This window comes from Passer montanus, unplaced genomic scaffold, assembly GCF_014805655.1.
Source record: "Passer montanus isolate IOZ18808 unplaced genomic scaffold, ASM1480565v1 scaffold54, whole genome shotgun sequence".
Classification (NCBI taxonomy): Eukaryota; Metazoa; Chordata; class Aves; order Passeriformes; family Passeridae; genus Passer; species Passer montanus.
Window position 1 is genome coordinate 7,522,239 of NW_024370374.1, and position 18,459 is coordinate 7,540,697.

At 39.1% G+C, this 18,459-nt stretch overlaps 1 protein-coding gene across 4 annotated transcripts in view; it reads right to left on the reverse strand.

The window, feature by feature from the left end:
• Positions 1-18,459, reverse strand: part of LOC120509859 (golgin subfamily B member 1-like) — a 34,213-nt gene that overhangs the window by 3,246 nt on the left and 12,508 nt on the right. For 2 of the 4 annotated variants that reach the window (XM_039725021.1, XM_039725024.1), the window contains 12 exons: positions 18,088-18,241; positions 17,166-17,289; positions 16,196-16,326; positions 15,346-15,393; positions 14,912-15,021; positions 14,473-14,641; positions 14,017-14,121; positions 2,919-13,751; positions 2,485-2,636; positions 2,246-2,405; positions 799-951; positions 115-282 (listed from right to left, as the gene is read on the reverse strand). In XM_039725021.1, the coding sequence (XP_039580955.1) occupies positions 115-282; positions 799-951; positions 2,246-2,405; positions 2,485-2,636; positions 2,919-13,751; positions 14,017-14,121; positions 14,473-14,641; positions 14,912-15,021; positions 15,346-15,393; positions 16,196-16,326; positions 17,166-17,289; positions 18,088-18,241 (12,307 nt within the window). The remainder of the gene's footprint in view (positions 1-114; positions 283-798; positions 952-2,245; positions 2,406-2,484; positions 2,637-2,918; positions 13,752-14,016; positions 14,122-14,472; positions 14,642-14,911; positions 15,022-15,345; positions 15,394-16,195; positions 16,327-17,165; positions 17,290-18,087; positions 18,242-18,459) is intronic. The other 2 variants (XM_039725022.1, XM_039725023.1) reach the window with 2 other exon arrangements.

Consider the following 18,459-nt stretch of genomic DNA (forward strand, 5'->3'; position numbering starts at 1 on the left):
AAAAGTACTGGGTCACTACAACAAAAAGTATTTTATTTTATTTTTAGCAAGAAAACCAGAGAAGTGTAAGCACAGAAGGAAGAACCCTAAGAACCTTTCCATGTGTCTGTTTACCTGGACTGAGCCTTGGAGGGATGTCACTTGCATTGCCTGATATTCCCTCTCCAGCCTTATGTAACGATTTTGCAGATCAGTGTAATGAAACTGGTTGTCCCTCAGAGTCTGGGAAAGAGTCTTCAGCTGGGCAGAAAGGACAGCATTCTCTTCTGCTGACTGCACAACCTGAAGAGAAATTCACATTGAAGTCATTAAAATTAGCTCTCCCAGGAAATCCCTGAAGATTTGAGACCTGCTGTTTCAAAATTGCATCCACTTTTTGGCAAGGTCATATTTCAGTTGGGATTTAAGATGTTTTATGGGCAGAGGAAATAATGAAAGCTGAGCAGTGATTTCCCCTGCCATCAGTACACCTAAACCAGAAGCTGAAATCTTGCTCCAGCTAAGACAGACACCTCTTTCTGTCTCTAATGAAAAATATTTAACTGTGAGTAGAAGTTCAGAGGTTCACCAATGTCTTCAGAATGCAGAGTCACAGACAAACACCAAGTCAGGAAAGCCTGGCAGAAAGAAAACTGACATTTAATTTGAATGTCCAGGCTAAGTTCTTTTAAAATATCTACATTTCAAAGCAAAACACCATCCAGTCATGTAAGACACCACCACTCCAGCATTATTCCAACATGAGGCCAGCCCAGATTCACATGGATCAGAGCTGCTGATTAATTAATTGCAAGCTACCTTGGAGTTAATCTGCTGGAAGTGCAGGTCCTTCTGCTGCATCTCCTGGAGGCAGCGCTGCAGCTCAGCCTGCAGCTGGTTCTTCTCAGCCAGGACACGTTTGATTTCCTCTGCTCCATCTGCACTTCCAGCAAGGGAGGCAGTTTCCAAAGCCTAAAAAATATCAGGATATTCAAAGTGAATGGTACAGGAGTTCTCTAAATAATCCACACCCCAGCACTAAAATATACCTACAGAATTCCCTTTTCACATTATTTTCTTTTCACAACTTAATACCACATTTGAAAATAAATAAATACAAGGTTTTTTACTACTTTAAATACTAGATTTTTCTACACATACATATAGTGTTAACACTTGCATTAAAAAATAACAAAAAAATTACCACAAAAAGGCAACCCAAACTAATTTTTATTTAGTAAATAATGTGAAGCACAAAAATAAAAGGGGAAAAATAGCAAAAGATTAATATTAAATACCTTTCAAAATACATTTTCAAGCTAATAAAGTCTTCTATTCATGACTTGTAGAACAGCTGTTTGGTAAATATTAATTTAAAGCCAAAAGAATCCATTTTGAAAAGAAAAAATGTATTACCAATTTACAGCTTTGGCCTTCTTTGTCTCTGGCAGCTAACATTTTGATATTAATCTCTAATAAGGGAGGGATATGTGCCATCTCTAATGCTTTATGGAATCTATTCACCCACACGATCATGAAATAAAATATTTTTACCACATAAAATACTCCATTACCTACAGACATTACTGGTCAATAGCTCTTACTCATGACTGTAATCACAGAAAATAAACAGCATACAAACTTCAGCAACTAAAATGCTGGTTTTAATGAAATTAAAATGAACACTGCTTTCTACCTTTGGCACAGAAAAGGTAAATAAGAATATTATTTTAAAATAGCACTTTTCTTGAATCCTTCGTGACAGTCTACAAAACAGCATTTGCCAGCCTGGGTGTCAGCTGCTGCCTTTCTAAATCCAGGATTTTGTTCCTGGCAGAAGCCAGCTCCAGCTGCTTCAGGGGAAGGACAAGAACACTTCCATTCCCCTTTCTCCCCCAGCTAGGTCCTAGTCCAATCTGCACTAACATGGATTTAGGCTCTGAAGAATGAACTTCATCAGGTGTTTAAAACCCCTCTGCATCAACTATACAAACTGAAACCTGCTGTCCATGTAAACCACCAAGCTCTTTTTCAATCCCCTTAAAAATCCTGTCCCTGAAAATGGGTTACAGCCATAATAAATCTGAAAGAAACAAATCCATTTAATTTCTTTTCAACTTCTTCCTTTTATATTCTGAATTTAACTAATTTGAGACAATAACTTACAGGATTACTATAGACTGCTCTTTGGAGAGGCAGGCTGCAAATTTCAGATAATAAGCTGCTACCTTTCACTTTATACTCCTGCTGCATTCCATTTTTTTACCTTGACTGGGTAACTGCTGCCAGCAGGGAGTGACTTCTTCCCAACCATGTCTTGCTGCAGCCTCTGGAGCTCTGCAATCTGCCGGTCCTTCTCAGCCACTGTGATCTGACACTGATTCCTCAGAGCCTGGGACTCGGAGAGGAGCAGGTTTTTTTCCATTCTGAAGATAAAACACCAGATGTTAATCAATTCTGTATTCTATACAAATCAATGGGGAGTATAAAGCTGCACTGTTATACCTTAATCCAGCCAGCTCGTTCTGGTATGACGTGATCTCTCTCTCGGTTTCTGCCTGGAAGGCTTTGGTCTGATGCAAAGCCTTCTCCAAATCATCAACCTTGGTCTTCAGTTTGGATATTTCGACAGCTGCAAGGCTGGCTCCTTCTTTAGCCTAGGTTTAATAAACATCATTAGTGAACTGGAATGAAAACTAGATGGGTGAAGTTTGATTAGAACTAAAATTCTAATTACAGACGAATGTTTTCCCTACTTGCTTTGTTAAACAGGGTAATTACCTTAACTCCCAAAATTATAAACACACCTCCTCTGGGCACACAGTGCTATCTCAGCACTCACACAATCTACAAAATTTAACTCCAGAATCCAACATGTCTCTGAGCATTCTCTGCACAAAGAATAAAATTACAGAGCCATGTGGCTAATTACAACTTACCAAAGTTTCCCCATTGTTCTGAGGCACATCCAAACTCTTTTTAACAGTATTTTTCTCATTGATGCTGCTGCAATCAATGGGAAACGAAGCTGTGCTCTGCTTAGCTTCAGAAGTTACCTTCTGATGGCTGAGCTCCTGCAGCAATTTGTCTCGGTCATCCTGGAGACTGGCCATGGCCTTGGCAAACGCTTCCATCTGCTGGACATAATTCCCACACTCGGCTGAGAGCCTGCTCACCTCCAGCTCCCGACTCACCAAAGTCCTACAGACACTTCCAATGTCATCAGCCACCTGAGCAAGGGTGACCTGGCCTGCAGCATCAAGGACAGCCCCGTGCAGAAGAGAGTTTTCTTTCAGGATACTCATGAGATGGGATTTAAATCCCTCCAATTCAGCTGCAAGTTCATCTCCTTTTTTTCTTTCGGTCTTGAGCTCAGAGGTGTATTTGCTCTGAAGAACTTTGAAGTCTTCTATGATTCGATCTCTGTCGTTCTGCAGAGCAGTCATTGCTTTCCCAAAGGCCTCATTTTGGGATCTCAGCTCCCTGTTTTGAGACTGAACTTCAAGCAGCATCTTCTCTGCAGAAGCATCAGGTTTATCTCCATCCTCAAGTGTCAAAAGAGTCCCACTGTATTCCTCATCTGCATTTCTGCCTCTGGATTTTTGGAGCTCCTGAACCTTTTTCTGAAGCTTTCCTCCATGCTGCCCATTGGATTCTTTTTTCTGAATACTCTCACTACTTAGCAGTTTCTCTCCAGATTCAGAAACAAGTTTCTCTTTGTTCAGTGATGCAATTAGAGATTCTAAATCACTTACTTTAGATGCCAATTTTTTATTCTCATGTTCCAATGCCACAGCAGCCCCCTTCTGCAGTTCAGTGGAAAGCTGCATCTCTTTTATTTGTTTTTGAAGATCATATTTTTCATGCTCAAGGCTTTTAATACACTCCAATTTCTGCTTAAGTAAGTCCTTCAGCTGATGGTCTTTCAGAGATAAAACCTGGTTTAGATCTTCCCTGTATTTTATCAGCTGTGCACTCAGCATTGCATTTTCAGAATGCAGATCATCTATCCGATTGAGGAGGACCCTTAACTCCTGTTTCAAAGAATTAGTCTCACTTGCACTGCCAACTAGGAGACTGTCCCTCTGGTTTAAGACATCCTGGTGAAGATGTTCCAGCTCCTTGTATCTGGTAAAAAGATCATCCCGGTCGTTCTGGAGGGATGACATGGATTTTTTAAAGGCATCTATTTCACTGGCAATCACAGCCTTCTCCTGATCTGCTTTTTCTGCTATCACCTGGAGATTTCTCAGCTCGTTTTCCAGCCTCTGACAGGACTCCTCAGCTTGCTGTCTCTCCATCTGCAAAGACTTTACCTGAAGTTCATACTCTTTAATCTGATTCCTATGTTGAGTCTGTATCTGAATCAGATAGTCTGAAATTTCATCCCCTTTTGAAGAAATGAGTAAGGAAATTTCTTTGTCTTTATTATTTAGCATGATCTTCATTTGCTCAGAAATGGTCATCTGCTTTTGCAATTCAGCATTCATTTTTTCCTTCTCTGCTAGAAGCTCTTGCAATTCTTGCTCCTGTCTTGTAAAATTACTTTCCAGAGCTTTTATCTCTCTTCCTGCACTTTTACTATTCTCTATGAGATGATTTAGAGAATTATTTTCTTTCAGGAGTGCTTGCAAAGCTTCTTCTTTGGACTGAAGAACACTCTCCAGCTCCTGCTGTCTGTTAAAAAAGAAGGTATTTTCTTCCTTTACCCTGCAGAGCTCTTCATAGCGCTGCATATCAACAGATTTTTGCCTCAAGTACAGTTCATCCTTTGTTTCCTCTACCACAGAATATTTGATATTTAGTTCTTGAATCTGAGTCATTTTATCTTTCAATTCATCTTGCAAGGCTGCTATTCTTTTGTTACTGTCTTCCAGCTGTTTCTCCTTGTTTTGGATGGCCTCTTTGAACTGCATTTCCCAGGTTTTCATCTCAGTGATGACCCTGTCCCTGTCATCCTGAAGGGAGGACATGCACTTTGTGAAAGCAGCCAGCCGTGCCAGAGCTGCGTTCAGATCTGCCTGCAGCTGCTTGTTCTGAGAGTCCTTTGTGCTGACTTCCTCCTGCAAGCCCTGAACCTCACCCATGGCCCGATCTTTTTCTCTCTCGAGTGCACCGTGTCTTTCCTCCAGGTTCGAAATTTCACTTTTGTGAAGCAATTTCAGCTGCTGGAGATGAAATTCCAATTCTCTCTCGTATCCTCTCTTTTGAAGCTGCAGTTCATCTCCCTTCTTCTGAAGTTCTTTCCTCCAGTTTAGATTCTCATCTTTAAGCCTGTCCACTTCCCTCTTTGACTGATCCAACAGGTTCATCTGTGCAGTAAGCCTTCCCTTGAGATGAAGTATTTCATCACTTGATTCTGCCAGCTTTTCTGACGCATTACTTAAGTCCTTTTCTAATTTTTCATTTTTTGACTGTGACAATTTCACAGATCTTTCCAAATCCAGGATCAGCTCCTGGAACTTTATAGAATCCTTTTGCAATTGGTTTATCTCCTGCTGTTTCTCCTTTAAGAGTTCTTGCAATTCTTTCGTTTTGTTTTTAGTCCCATTATTATCCCTCTGAGCACTTTTCACCTTTTCCTCAAATATCTTTACAAGATGGAGCTGCTGCTCTTCCTTTTCTCTGACCACATTCGATTTTTCTGCCTTTAACTCTTCCAGCTGCTGTAACAGCAAGTTATTCTGTACCTGTGCTGATTTCATCCTGTCAGTAAGATGATCAACTTTTTTAACATGATTAAGCAATTCTGTTTCAAGAAATTCTCTCTCACTCTTTACTTTGTAAGAACTTTCTTGTACATTTTCTAATTCTTCCTGTAACAGGCATTTGTCATCCTCTAAAATCTTAACTTTTTCATTTAGGCTAACAATTTCTTGTGTTAGACTTTTAAATTCTGTGTCTAGCTTTGTTAGACAATGAGTTTTGTGGAGCAAAGATTTCTCAGTTTCTTGTGCTTTTTCTGAAATTAATTCTCTTTCTTGTTCTAGGACAAGCACAGCTTGTTCTTTTTCAGAGAGTTTATTCTTTAACACATTAATGTCCTTTAGGAGTGATTCATTCTCACATAATGCATCACTGATTTTGGATTGTGTATCATTTTGGTACGCTTCCATTTGAACCTGTAGCTCTCCCAAAGCAGCTTTAGTTACAGTGATGTTATTATGAAGGACATCATTCTCATTCTGAATTTTCTCTAAAGCCTGCTTTAGGTTTTCAGAGGTTTGTTTCAGCTGCTCGTTCTCCTCCATCAGCTGATGGTTCTGCTCAGTGAGCTCACACAGACGATCCTGGTGTTCCTGCATCCTGGCCTCCTGCTCACGGATCTGCCTCTCTGCTTTGCTCTGCAACTCCTCCACCTCCATTTTCTTGGATTCACCGAGTTGTTGCAGTTGGTTTTTAATAACCTCATTTTCATCAAGGAGATTTTTTAAATGCTTCTGCAGAGCTTCCTTTTCAGACTGTCCTTCCCTGAGTTTTTGAACAGCCTCTTGCTTCTCTTTCCTACTGAGATCAATGACTTGCCTCATATCTGCCACTTTACTACTGATATTCTCATAAGCCTGAAGAAGCGATTCATACTCCTGCTTTAATTCACTGTGTTTAGCCTTCCATCCTGTCAATTCAACTGTCTGAGAATCTTTTAAGGTATTTAATTGGAAAGAAAAGGCCTCTTTTTCCTGAACTATGGACTCCATGGTGGATTTCAGACTTTCACAGGCCGCAGTGAGGTTTTCATTTTCCATCAGCAGCCTCGCATTTTCCGAAGCAAGGCTCTCCTCTCCGGACAATGGAGCCACAGCACTTGAACTCTGCTTTTCTCTGCTAAGCTCTAGCAAGTGCTCCAGCATTCCTGTCTTGTTCACTAGTTCTTCTCTTTCCAACGTCAGCTGATCAATCTGTTCCTTTAGACATTTATTTTCTCTCAGGGCTTCCTTACGGGATATTAAAGTCGCCTGTAACTTCCTTTGGAGGCGCTCTCTGGATCTCTCTTCTGTTACAGCTCTTTGCTCTTGGGCTTTGGAATCATTTAAATTTGCAGGTTTTGCCAGGGGCTCTTCCATTGTTTGCATTTGTTTCTGGATTTCACATTCTGTTGCTTCTCTCAGTTTACTTTTCCCAGAGTAATCAGTCTCTGATAGTTGAAGAGCAGTGACTTTTCCTTCCAAATTCTCTTTAAGGGAATTACTTTCTGAACCAACTACTCCCAATTCCTTTTCAGTCCCATTCCCTTCCTGAAGCTCTTTGCCTGACACCACAGGTTTACTCATCTCAGCCTTCTCACGCAGCATACATAGCTCAGCCACAAGATTTTTGTTTTCTTCACTGAAATGTTCTACCTCCTTTTTCATCTTAATTAGTTCCAAATTGGACTTTTCCAAAGAACTGAGAAGTTGCTCTTTTTCACTCTTCATGTCTTCAAAGGCTGTTTTGTAATGATGGGCTTCTTCCTGGCCCTCCTTTATGGCTTTGTTTAATAATTCTTTTTCCAGACCAAGTTTCTCTTTTAAATCTGTAAGTGAACATCTCAGTGCTTCTATTTCCTCATTCTTTACTGCAACCTCCTGCTTAGCTTCAATTCGTGACCGCTGCAGTTCCTCCTGGCTCATCCTGTAATCCTCTTCACTTTTTTTAATAAGTGCTTTTTTCTCATCATGCACATATTCAAGCATTGCCTTGAGCTCTACAGTTTCAGTCTGATGTGCTTTCAGCTTTTTCTGTAGGTGCTTTATGTTCTCCAACAAGCTGCCCTGACATTGCTCCTCCTGTCTCAAAGACTTTAAACTGTTTGTTTCTTCTTTATCATCACCGAATTCAACCAATATTTTTCTCAGCTCTTTCCTTAACATCTCTGTTTCCTCCTGAAGCTTTGCATAATCACTTCTTAGTTCTAGCTCAATGTTTTCACTTGGCACTGAAGTGATCGTGTTTTCTGACTCTTTCAAGGATGCAACCTGAACCTTGTTTCTTGGTTTGTCTGATTCCAGACTCCTTGGGTCAGCTTGCTCTTCTCCCAGCAGTGCCTTGGAAGGAGCCAGCTCCTTCCATTCTAACTGGTTAAAGCCCAGTTCTTTACATTTTGTTTGGAGAACTTCCCAGAGCGCTTTATGCTCTTGCCTGAGCTGCTCAAGGTGGGTTTTTTGATCATCAAAATCTGCTGCCAGTTTCATGTGCTCTTCTCTTTCTTGCTGGAATTTTTTCATATCTTCTTTCATGAACAAAAGCTCCCTCTGTAAAGCTTCTTTTTCTTTTTGTAACTGATTCATGGCAGTAACGTCATTGCTGGGATTCAGACACTCATTCACATCTCCAGCACTTGAACCAGGCTCTTCTAAACTGGAATCTTTCAACAATTCTTCCTTCTTTTTAAGTTCAGACTTCACGTCTTCAAGAGTCAAGAGCAACTGTGAACGTTCCTCTTGATATGCCCTTGCTCTTTCATCAAGCACAGACTGCAGATGAGCAAGCATACAGTCCTTCTCCTCTAAAGATTTTAGGTTGTGCTCACAAACATTTTGTTTTTCAGCTATGACATCATTCAGTTCTGCAATACTGTGCTGGAGTTCCTCTAAATAGGATTCTCTTGAAGATACGGTTTTGGTCAAATCACTTATCTTGGCATCTTTTTCTACAAGTTGCTGTTTCAAAGTTCCAAGATGAGACTCAAAATCATTATTTTGTCCTTCAATTAGTTTCAGTTTGTCTGTTAACTCATTAACTTGCTTCAAGAGCTCCTCTGCTTTTTTCTGCTCTTTTTCTATTTCTTCCTGTCCACTCTTTTCTAATTTCCCAACTTTTTGCATCAGATCTCTTCTTACTATCAATGCTGCTTGAAGCTTCTTTTTCAGATTCTCTTTTTCCTTGCCCATTTTCTCAAGATTACACTTCATCTCCTCTTTTTCATTCATTAAATCTTTAACCTCAGCTTCTCTACCGCTTAACATAACCTGGTTATGTTCCAGTTCTTTCTTACAATCCCCCAGTTCCTGCAATACTCGGTTTAGCTCTGCCACTGAACTATTATGAACAGCTTCAAGGTCTTCAAGTTTGGCATTTAATGTACTCCTCTCTTCAGAAAAATTCAGCATTTCATTAGATAATGACTCCATGACCTGGGTAACAGAAGAGTCTTTTTCTTTCATTTGCTGGCTTAGACCAGAAATTAAATCCTTCTGCTGATTGACCTGGGATGTTAAGTGTTCGATGAGGTGATCTTTTTCCCCCATTTCTTCAAGGAGATTTGCTACTTTTTTACCCTCAGCCTGCAGCTTTTCCTGACTAGTTCTTACCACTTCTTCTGATTTATTCATCTTGTCCTGAAGAAATTCCACCTGCTTATTTATTTCTGCCAAAGAGTCCTCCTTTTCTTTCAGGAGACACTCTTGTTTGCTTACTGTTTCCTTGAGTGAGACCATTTCTTTTGACAGACATTCCATTTCAGACACATATTTACCCTTCATCTTTTCCATGTCACTCTGCAGCACCTCCGTCTGCTTTTCAAGCAACTCCATACTTCTTAATTCATCCTTCATGGTGTCTATTTCTTTCTGTTTTTCTAAAAGCACCAGTTGCAGATGTTCTCCTTCTGTTTCTTTGCTCAGAATAGCAGCTACCAGAGTGGAGAATTTTTCCAACTGAGTTTTACTATCTGTTGGCTGCAGTTCAGAATCTGAAATTTGTGCCTTCTTTTCTTTACCTAAAAGCCTACTACTAAGTAATGCAGATAAGCTCTGAGTTAATCTCTCTTTTATAAGATCCAGCTCTTGCTGCAAAGACTGGATTTTGCTATCTTTTGATTTCATTTCACTTTCTAAACTGCTCAATTGCTCAGTAAGATCATTATTTTGTGAATTTGCCCTATCAAGTTCCGCCACCCATTTGTTTTCTGACTCAAGTAGACTTTGTTCTAGAGTTTGACATTTAAGTTCTAAATTAGAAAGTTCTTCACCCTTCACACTAACCTGCATCTGTAACTTCTCTTTTTCAGTCTTCATCTGCAGTTTGACAGCATCTATCTGCATCCTTGAATAATTCTCACTGGTTTCTAGTTTTTCATGGACTTCCCGGAGCTCTTCCAATTTCTTTTGCAAATCAGTCTGAGATGCACTGAGTTCTGTGTTTTCAGCCATCAGTTTACCAACATCATCTTGCAACAGTTTTTTTTCTTTCTCTAAAGATTCCACTTGATGCTGCAGACTATTTATTAAAAGTGCGTTGTCATGGCAGTCTTGAGATGATTTGGAATTTACGTTGTTGAACTCCAACTTCAAACATTCCAATTTCTCAGCCTGTTCAGCGCATGTCACACGCAGAGACTCCATAGCTAAGTCTTTCTGCTGGAGTTCTTGTTCCCGGGTATTTATTTGGTCTAGTGCTTTTTGGTGCTCATTTTTAAGAGAGTCAAGCTCAACAGTCAAAGAATCAATTTTTTTCTGATGATTATCAAGCTTCCTGTTATTTTCCTGAAATTCCTCACTCAGGTTTTTCATGGCCGTTCCACTTTCCGCCAATTTGGATCTGAGAACATCAATCTCACTAGAAAGAGCATTAACATTGCTCTCTGCCAACTGTACACTGGCATCTTTCTCCTTTAAGGAATTAAGCAGACCAGCAATAACTTCATCTTTGTGCCCAAGAGCAACATTCAACTCAGTTCTCAGCTCATACTGTGCTTCAATTTTCTCCTGAAGAGATAAAAAGGCATTTTCTTTCTCATGGACTAGCTCTTTAGAGTTTTGTAGTTCTTGTGTTAGTTCACGGATCTGACTTTGGAGTTGAGAAATTAAATCAGTGTTCTCTTCATCCTTCCTTGCTTTCTCCTTCAGAGATTCGAGGAGACTTTTGTTTTCTGTAAGAGATGATTCCTTTTCTGATAAGGACTGGTCCATCTCAATTATTACATTCTTCTGATGCTCTATTTCTTTTTGGAAATTCTCTTTCATTTCCTGCATCTCCACTATCTGTTTCTTTAAGACAGCACACTCAGTCTCTTTCTCTTGAAGTTGCATCTTTAAATTCTCACTGAATGTTGAAATACTGCTGATGGCTGATTCTTTTTCTGAAACAAGTAATTTTAGCTGTTCTGCTTCAGAGGCTAAAAGCTGTAACTGCTTCTCCTGCACAGCACAAGAATCCTGTATGGCAGAAAGCTGTGCTTTTAAACCAATGCATTCATCTACCTTTTCTTTTAAAGATGCATCTTTCTTTGCAATTGAGTGATTCAACTGGGATGCTTGTTCTGTCATGTTTTTAAGCTGACTTTGAAGGTTAGAAATAACCTCCATATTCTCAGACAGTTGAACCCTAAGTACATCAGACTCTTCAGATTTATCTTTTAATAACTTAAATTCTTGGGCTTGCCTCTTAAATTCATTTTCTTTTTCCTGCATTGTGTGTCTGAGCTCATTGGCTTCAAAGTTCAGGGCTTGTATTTGGTACTGGAGATCTGCAATGAATTCCACGTATCGTTCTTCTCCTGACACTTTATCTTTCATTTCTTTAATCAAAGCCTCCTTTTCAGAAAGGAGACTTTCTTTTTCCTCAAAGGCAATTTTTAAGTTTTCTTTCTCCATCAACAGGCTGTCAATTTGGTCCTTCAAATCTAAAATATTATGACTTTGTTGGGACAGGTGTGAACTTAAAGCAGCTATTTCCTCTGACTTTTTGGTTACTGCAACACTAATTGTCTCTATGTCTGCTTTCAATTTTTCATTTTCTAGAACTGATGTTTCTGCTTGGTGCCTTGCTGAAGCAATTTCAGACTGGAGACATTTACATTCATCTGACTTCTCACTCAATAACCTTGAAAAGTCCTCCTTTTCATGCCTAAGCACCTCCATTTCTTTGCTTAATAGTTGTACCTGATTATTTAACCCTGCATTTTCTTCCATTTTTTCAAAAATTTGCCTCTGAAACTTCTCAACTTCTGAACCCTGACTTTTCACAGCCAGGTCTCTTTCCTCTACCAACTGAGTTAATTTAGTCTTTTCATCTTTAAGTTTTTTTATTTCATCCCGCAATTCTACAACACAAAGCTTACTCTCCTCCATTTCCTTATGTAATGAATTATTTTGAAGATTTTTCTCTTCTAGAGACTTGTTCGCAGTTTCAAAATCCAAAGTTATGCTTTGAATTTGTTCCTGCAGGAGTAAATTCTTTTCCTTGCTATGGCTGAGCTCTTTGATTAGACCACTGCATTCAGATAATTTATTATTTAACATTTCTTCTTTCTTTACTTCTTCATCTCTAACCTCCTTCAGCTGAATGAGCAGTGATTGCACTTGTTCATGCAACTGTTGGGTCTGTTCCTTACTTTCAGACAACTGCTCAGCCAGCACATTACATTCCTTTGTTTTCTCCCCCAGCTGTTCTGCAACTGAACTTTCCTTTTGCTTGGCAACTACTGACAGTTGCTCAATCTCTTTTGCCAGAGTGTTTTTATCACAATTTAGTACTGAAAGAGCTTTTTCGTACTCTGCAGTGCTAACAGATAACTTATTTTCCAATTCTGCCATAGCCTGGACTTTCTTTAACAACTCACACTCTTTTACATCCAGGAGTTTGGACAAATTCTCATTTTCTCTGATTAGCTGTTCCTTCTCATTTTCCATTGTACCTATACTTTTCTTCAGATATTCATTTGCTTTTATTTGCTCTGCCAATTTTTCTTGTTTCCCTTCAAGATCTGCCTGCAATTGGTTATTAGCTGAAGCTTTCTCCTGTGTCTCCATCTCCCATTTTTTAATTTGTTTATGTATTTCATTTAATTGGTCATTAAGTTCTTGGCAACACGTCTCTTTGGCTTGCAGATCCCCAATTAATTTCAGTTTAGTCTCTTCATTCTGCTTCTCCAAAGCCCCAAGTTTCTGCTCTAATGAACCAATGAGCTCTTGTTTCTCTTGCAACTCTTTTTCAGCTGTTTCCTTATGGTCAGTGTGTTCTGTGAGCTTTCTGGATAATTCAGCCAGCTCTTCATCTTTTTTAGTGTTTTCCAAAACCAGTTTGTTGTATGAATCTTTAATTGACTTTAACTCATTTTCCAATGTCTGTGCTTTGCTCTCTTTCTCTTTAAGCAAACAGTTCGATTTTTCCTTCAGAGCATTGTTTTCCTCAAGCTGAGACTTCAAATATTCAATTTCTTTTCTTTGTTTATCTTCTGTTTCTTTCAGCTTTTCAGATGATTTAGTAATTTGCTCTTTCAGCAGAGCAATTTGTGACTCACACTCCGCGAGCTTGTTATGGTACGCGACGTTGTTGGCCTTGATTTCGGAGCGGAGATCCTTAATTGTCACACTGTTCTCAGTGCTCTGCCTTATTAACTCCTCATTTTCTTTGGTTTTAGCTTCATTCTCAGCTCTAGCTCTCTCCAGCTCTATTCTCATGGTGTCACTCTGCTCAGAAAGGGCAGAGATCTTCACGCTGGCATCTCTCACATCAGCTGTCTGTACCTCCTTCAGCGAAAGCATTTCCCGTTCAGCCTTTGACAAAGCCTCTTCCAAACCTCGCATCTCCTCCTCTTTGCATTGCACTTGATGCTTCAGGATCACGACCTGCTCAGAATACTCTGTCATGTTCAGAGACAGAACAGACATCTCCTTGTCTTTTTCTGACAGTGCTTCTTTCAGATTATCAATTTCTCTTTCACGTTTCTGCAGATCTTGAATGAGTTGAGACCTCTCCTCCAAATGGCTTGAATTCAACTTGTCAAGCTCTTCGTTTGTCTGGTCCAGGTCCAGCTGCATGGACTCCACCACACTGTCTTGTTTCAAAGTCTAAACACCAAGAAAATAATGTTACAAGAACACTCCAAATACCTGTTAGAGGGAGAAGCTACACCCCACACGTAGAACAAGCATTGAAAGTAATCAGCCTGTACCCAATGTAAAGTCACAAGATGTTCTTCTTTAGATTGTTTTAGCAAACAGAAAGCTCACTGTATGAAATTTAAAGCCGCTCATGCTGTCACTTTTGCTGACATTTAAATGGGCCTGAAAATGAACACAGAATTTCTTCTCTTACATTATTTTTAGAAATTACCTTTTCTTTCAATGCAGCGACTCTTTCCGTGAGATCACTGATGGCTGTTTTCTGCTCAACGTTCTCCACTTCATACACACTGCATTTCTTTAAGGCTTCATTCAGCTTAGTTTTAAAAGTTCATGTGATAGAAATACATAGAATTCTATTAAAATTGTGACGTTACCAGTTTATAATATTGAGTTCACGCAACAGTGAAGTTTATACTTTTAAATTAATAAACAAAAATTTATCACCCCAATAAAATGTAAATACTTTCATGCAAAGCTGTGTTGGGTCTAAGAAATCCTTACACCTAACTTAAAGCAAAGCAATTAAATGACCAAAACTGTAAAGACAAAGTACAAACTTTCAGATTGGGAAAACAGCAACAATTCTGTTGGGACATAAGTCAAAAGTTATGGTTAAAGCTCATCAGTTCTAATAAGTGAAATAATAATTATAATTTTAACTTACCTTTTGTTCAACATGCACAAACTTTTCCCCAAGCTCTTTGTTCAGAATTTCCTTTTCTTGAAGCAGTTTCCTCAGAGTTTCAACTTGTTCCAGCTTTTCTGTCGTGCTCGCCAGTTTTTGTTCTCTTTCTCCAAGTGAATTTTCAAGGAAACTATTTCTGTCACTTAATCTATTAGAGAAGAAAATACATATTTAGACATTCTGAAAACAAAGCTTGCGTTAAGTCTTCTAAACTTACTAACCCCAAACTAAGAGAATCATTATTTTTACACTTTCCACTTAAACTTCCAAGTATAAAAATAACACAACTGCAAACAGAAACATGAGCCAAGTAATTGTTTTTTCAAGTGTTTTGAGAGATTATACGCCTCATTAGAAGTTGAAATTTAAAGCAAAGAAAGCCAATGGTGTGTGTTATAGCAAAGAACCTTGGTTTTACCCTTTAAGCTGCTCATTCAAGCCAGAGATCAGAATTTGATGCTTTTCCACATCTCGCATTTGTTGGTTGCGCAGTTGGGTGAGTTGAGTTTGCAAACGCTCATTTTCATTCTGCAACAAAGCAACGATGAAGAGCATTATCACACCCAGAGAAGAATGAGAGAACTTCACTTCGTTCACACAGCTTTTGGGAGGTTTCAAACACAGTACAAATCTCCTACTCTAGTCAGATCCACTCTAGTCAGATCCACTGCACCAATTCAAAAATAAAACCCCCAAAAAAAAGAAAAAAAAAAAAGAAAAAAAAAAGTCATACAACAGCAACCAACAACCAAAAGCAAAACACATCCAGAATCAACAGCAAGTAGGACAAACGTGGCAAACTTGTCACCATTCATGAACAGAAGGTGGCATTTTGGAGGAGACAGAACACACCTGCACTGCCCTCAACAGCTGCCCTTCTTCCTCTACACCAAACGTTACCTGTATTGAAAGGCTTTGTTACAAGAGTCTCAATAATTAATGTAAGCTTGTCTCTTATCTTAAAACCAGTCATTCTTTTTTATACACATGCACCTTAACAGATAAAGAACCATGAGTAACACACCAAGAGTTTGAGTACAAGATCAGTTGTGTCACTTAGTGAAAATATGGTTCCCAAATTACCACAGTAATTTCTCAGTCAGGCAATACTAAAAATAACTTTTCCTTTTAAAAGAACTCTACTGTTCTTTGTGGGGCCTTCAGTGAATGGTTTTAAAATATAACTATGTGTCTAGGTAATATCTAGAGTTCAGATTGCATGTGTATTTATTTATATAAAACTATGGATCACTTTTATATAAGCAGTTTCTTCTCTAAAAATGTGTACGTATATATATGAAAAAATATATACACACACTCTTACAGAAAAGAAACTTAAGGGATATAAGGAGTGGGAAATTCAAACGAGTCATAGCCAAATCTAATTCTGGACCTTCTGGCAAAGACCTCCACAAAGAATTATGAAAATAATGTTGTCTTTTTACTATGTTTCTAGAACAAATAAATCTTAATCCTAATCATAATTCTCCACATGCTGAACAAAAGCAACAGGCTTCAGCCTCAAAGCATAATATAGGATGTGCACACTCTCAGACAACATAATTAATGAATGTAAATTGGGTTTCAGCCATTTTTTGTCAGCTGCCAACTGATGGGCTTGGCTTACTGAAGGCTGTGATATAAAGAACAAACTCAGAATTATTCTCTTGCATCATCTGGTTTACATAACTCAAAAGCTCACCTGGAGAGCCTCCATTCTACCTTGAAGCTGAAATCTGTCTTCCAAATCCTGACAACGCTCTTCCAGAAAAAGTATTTGTTCCTGCAGTTGGTTTCTTTCCAATTCCAGCTCTTCAACCACACTCCGTAAACCTACTCAGGTCAAAGAAGGAAAATTCTTTCAAGAGAAGTCTACCAAAAATCCCAAAGTCTAGAAATGGCTGCAGCTCTTTATTCAAAGTTCTCATCAGTGATGGGCACAAATAAATCTCATCTATTTCTAGTCGAAATGCCTGAGGCACTACATCCCCAAAATTTCTTTGGCAAAAGTACCCTTAACTGCTGGAAAACCCAAACAAGTTGCAGAGCTTATGAACTCAGAGGACCTAGCAGAAATATTCAAATACTGAGCCACCACTACCATGGCTCAACCAACAGTGTGGCTCATGTTACATTAACCACAAGTTGATCAGGCGCTTGCAGGATCATATATTAAGTAATTATTAATAAACTGGTCTGGACCGACAATTTGCAAGTGAGCCCATTCCATCTTAACAATAAGATGTATTTGCAATCTTTACTACTGATATAAAATCATCAGCATTAAAAACTGAGAATTGTATTTTTAAATTAAGCAGCAGTGGAATGGAATTCTGATTTGCAACATAACTGTGATATAAACACATTCACAGGAACAACTCATAACTTTAAACAAACACATGATCTTGCCACATGGGATACTGAATGGGCATCAAAGCTCATCCAATTCCAGTGCTCAGCCATATTGATGCTGTACTTGTGAGCCAGAACTAGGCAGTTCATCCAGCACGCACATGCTTGGAAACGAAAAGGAAGAAAACACAAGCCAAAAAAATCCAACAAAGATTAGAATACACCACAAATGGGCTGTTAGCTGAATTTGAAAACAAAAATAGACACAAAATGCAGATGCTCTGTGCATGCTTTCATCAACTGTCTAGTCGCTATCACACCTGTATTGGGTGAAGGGTACTCTGGCCACCAACCTCCCATGTTTTCTCCTTCAGCTGAGTCAGTGCTATCCAAGGTGACATTCAGTTCTTGGAAGCATTGTTTGCCATCGAAGGGGAATTCTTCCTACACACAAAACATGAGAATGAAGTTTAACTTAAAGAAGGAAGCAAGCAGGGGTAAATTATGCTACTAAAACCACAGTTTCAATCAAAAATCCCAGAACTTAGCACTGATTTGGGCGCTTAAATGCAAGTATTGGGATTGCTGTGAACTAGTGGCCTCCCCAGCTTCCAGCTATTATTCCCAGAAAAGCCAAGTCTCCCACAGGTTTTTTAAGACACCTGCAAGCCTTTAAAAACATCCTTGGCTATCTGAGAAGCTAATGGATAAACAATGTTTAGATGTCTTAATTAGTGCCCTGATTTCTGAAGTTAAGAGTTCTCTGAAGTAACAGTTAAATAATTATCTTCTTCCAATAGTCTGTTAATGGGACAACGACATCCTAATTCTTAAAAAAGTTACCATTTTTTCATGCAAGGTACAACACCACCTACCTAGAAGTCCAGCTGAATGAAGTGGCACTAATTATTCAGTAAAGCTCCACCAGCAAAGAGATTTGTAAAGATTTTATAGAAGCCAAAACCAGCCTTAACATCTGAAGCATGCACATGGCTCCAGGCATGGGAATTACTCCAGAGAGAACCTTGTGATTTTTCAGGGGAAAGGAGTAAGAGGTGTGATGCTATTGGAATTTCTCTTCTGGCTATGTACACGATCATTAAATTTATCCATGTTTTCAGTTCCAATCTATGTTCTTAAGCTCCTAATGTTTTAAAGACTAAAGCACCACATAAATAACAGTACTTTCCACATTTTTATTAACAGACAGGTAAAAATAAACTCACATCTCTTTGAACCTACCTGCAGCTTCCTGCTGGTCTGACTGCCTTTTCTTCTTGCCTGCTGCAGCCTGCCCATTCCTTGAACTGTGGCCAGTTCCTCCTCCAGCTCCTGCTGCCCTGAGACTATGTCTGGATCGGAGCAGCCAGGAAAGAACCAGTCATCCTCAATCAGTTTTGTGCCACAGGAAAGCATTTACATTTATATCAGACACTACTACATGAAAAGAGACCAGGGACAGGGTGAAGTCCATACAAATGACTGACAGGAACAAGATTAAAGATTAAAATCCACTGCATTCACCTTGTGATTTCCCTCCAACACTGCTATGTAGAACAAAGTCTGAGTACCTCGCTAAGAAGAAGAAAACCGAAGTTTAACTTCACTTCTTCA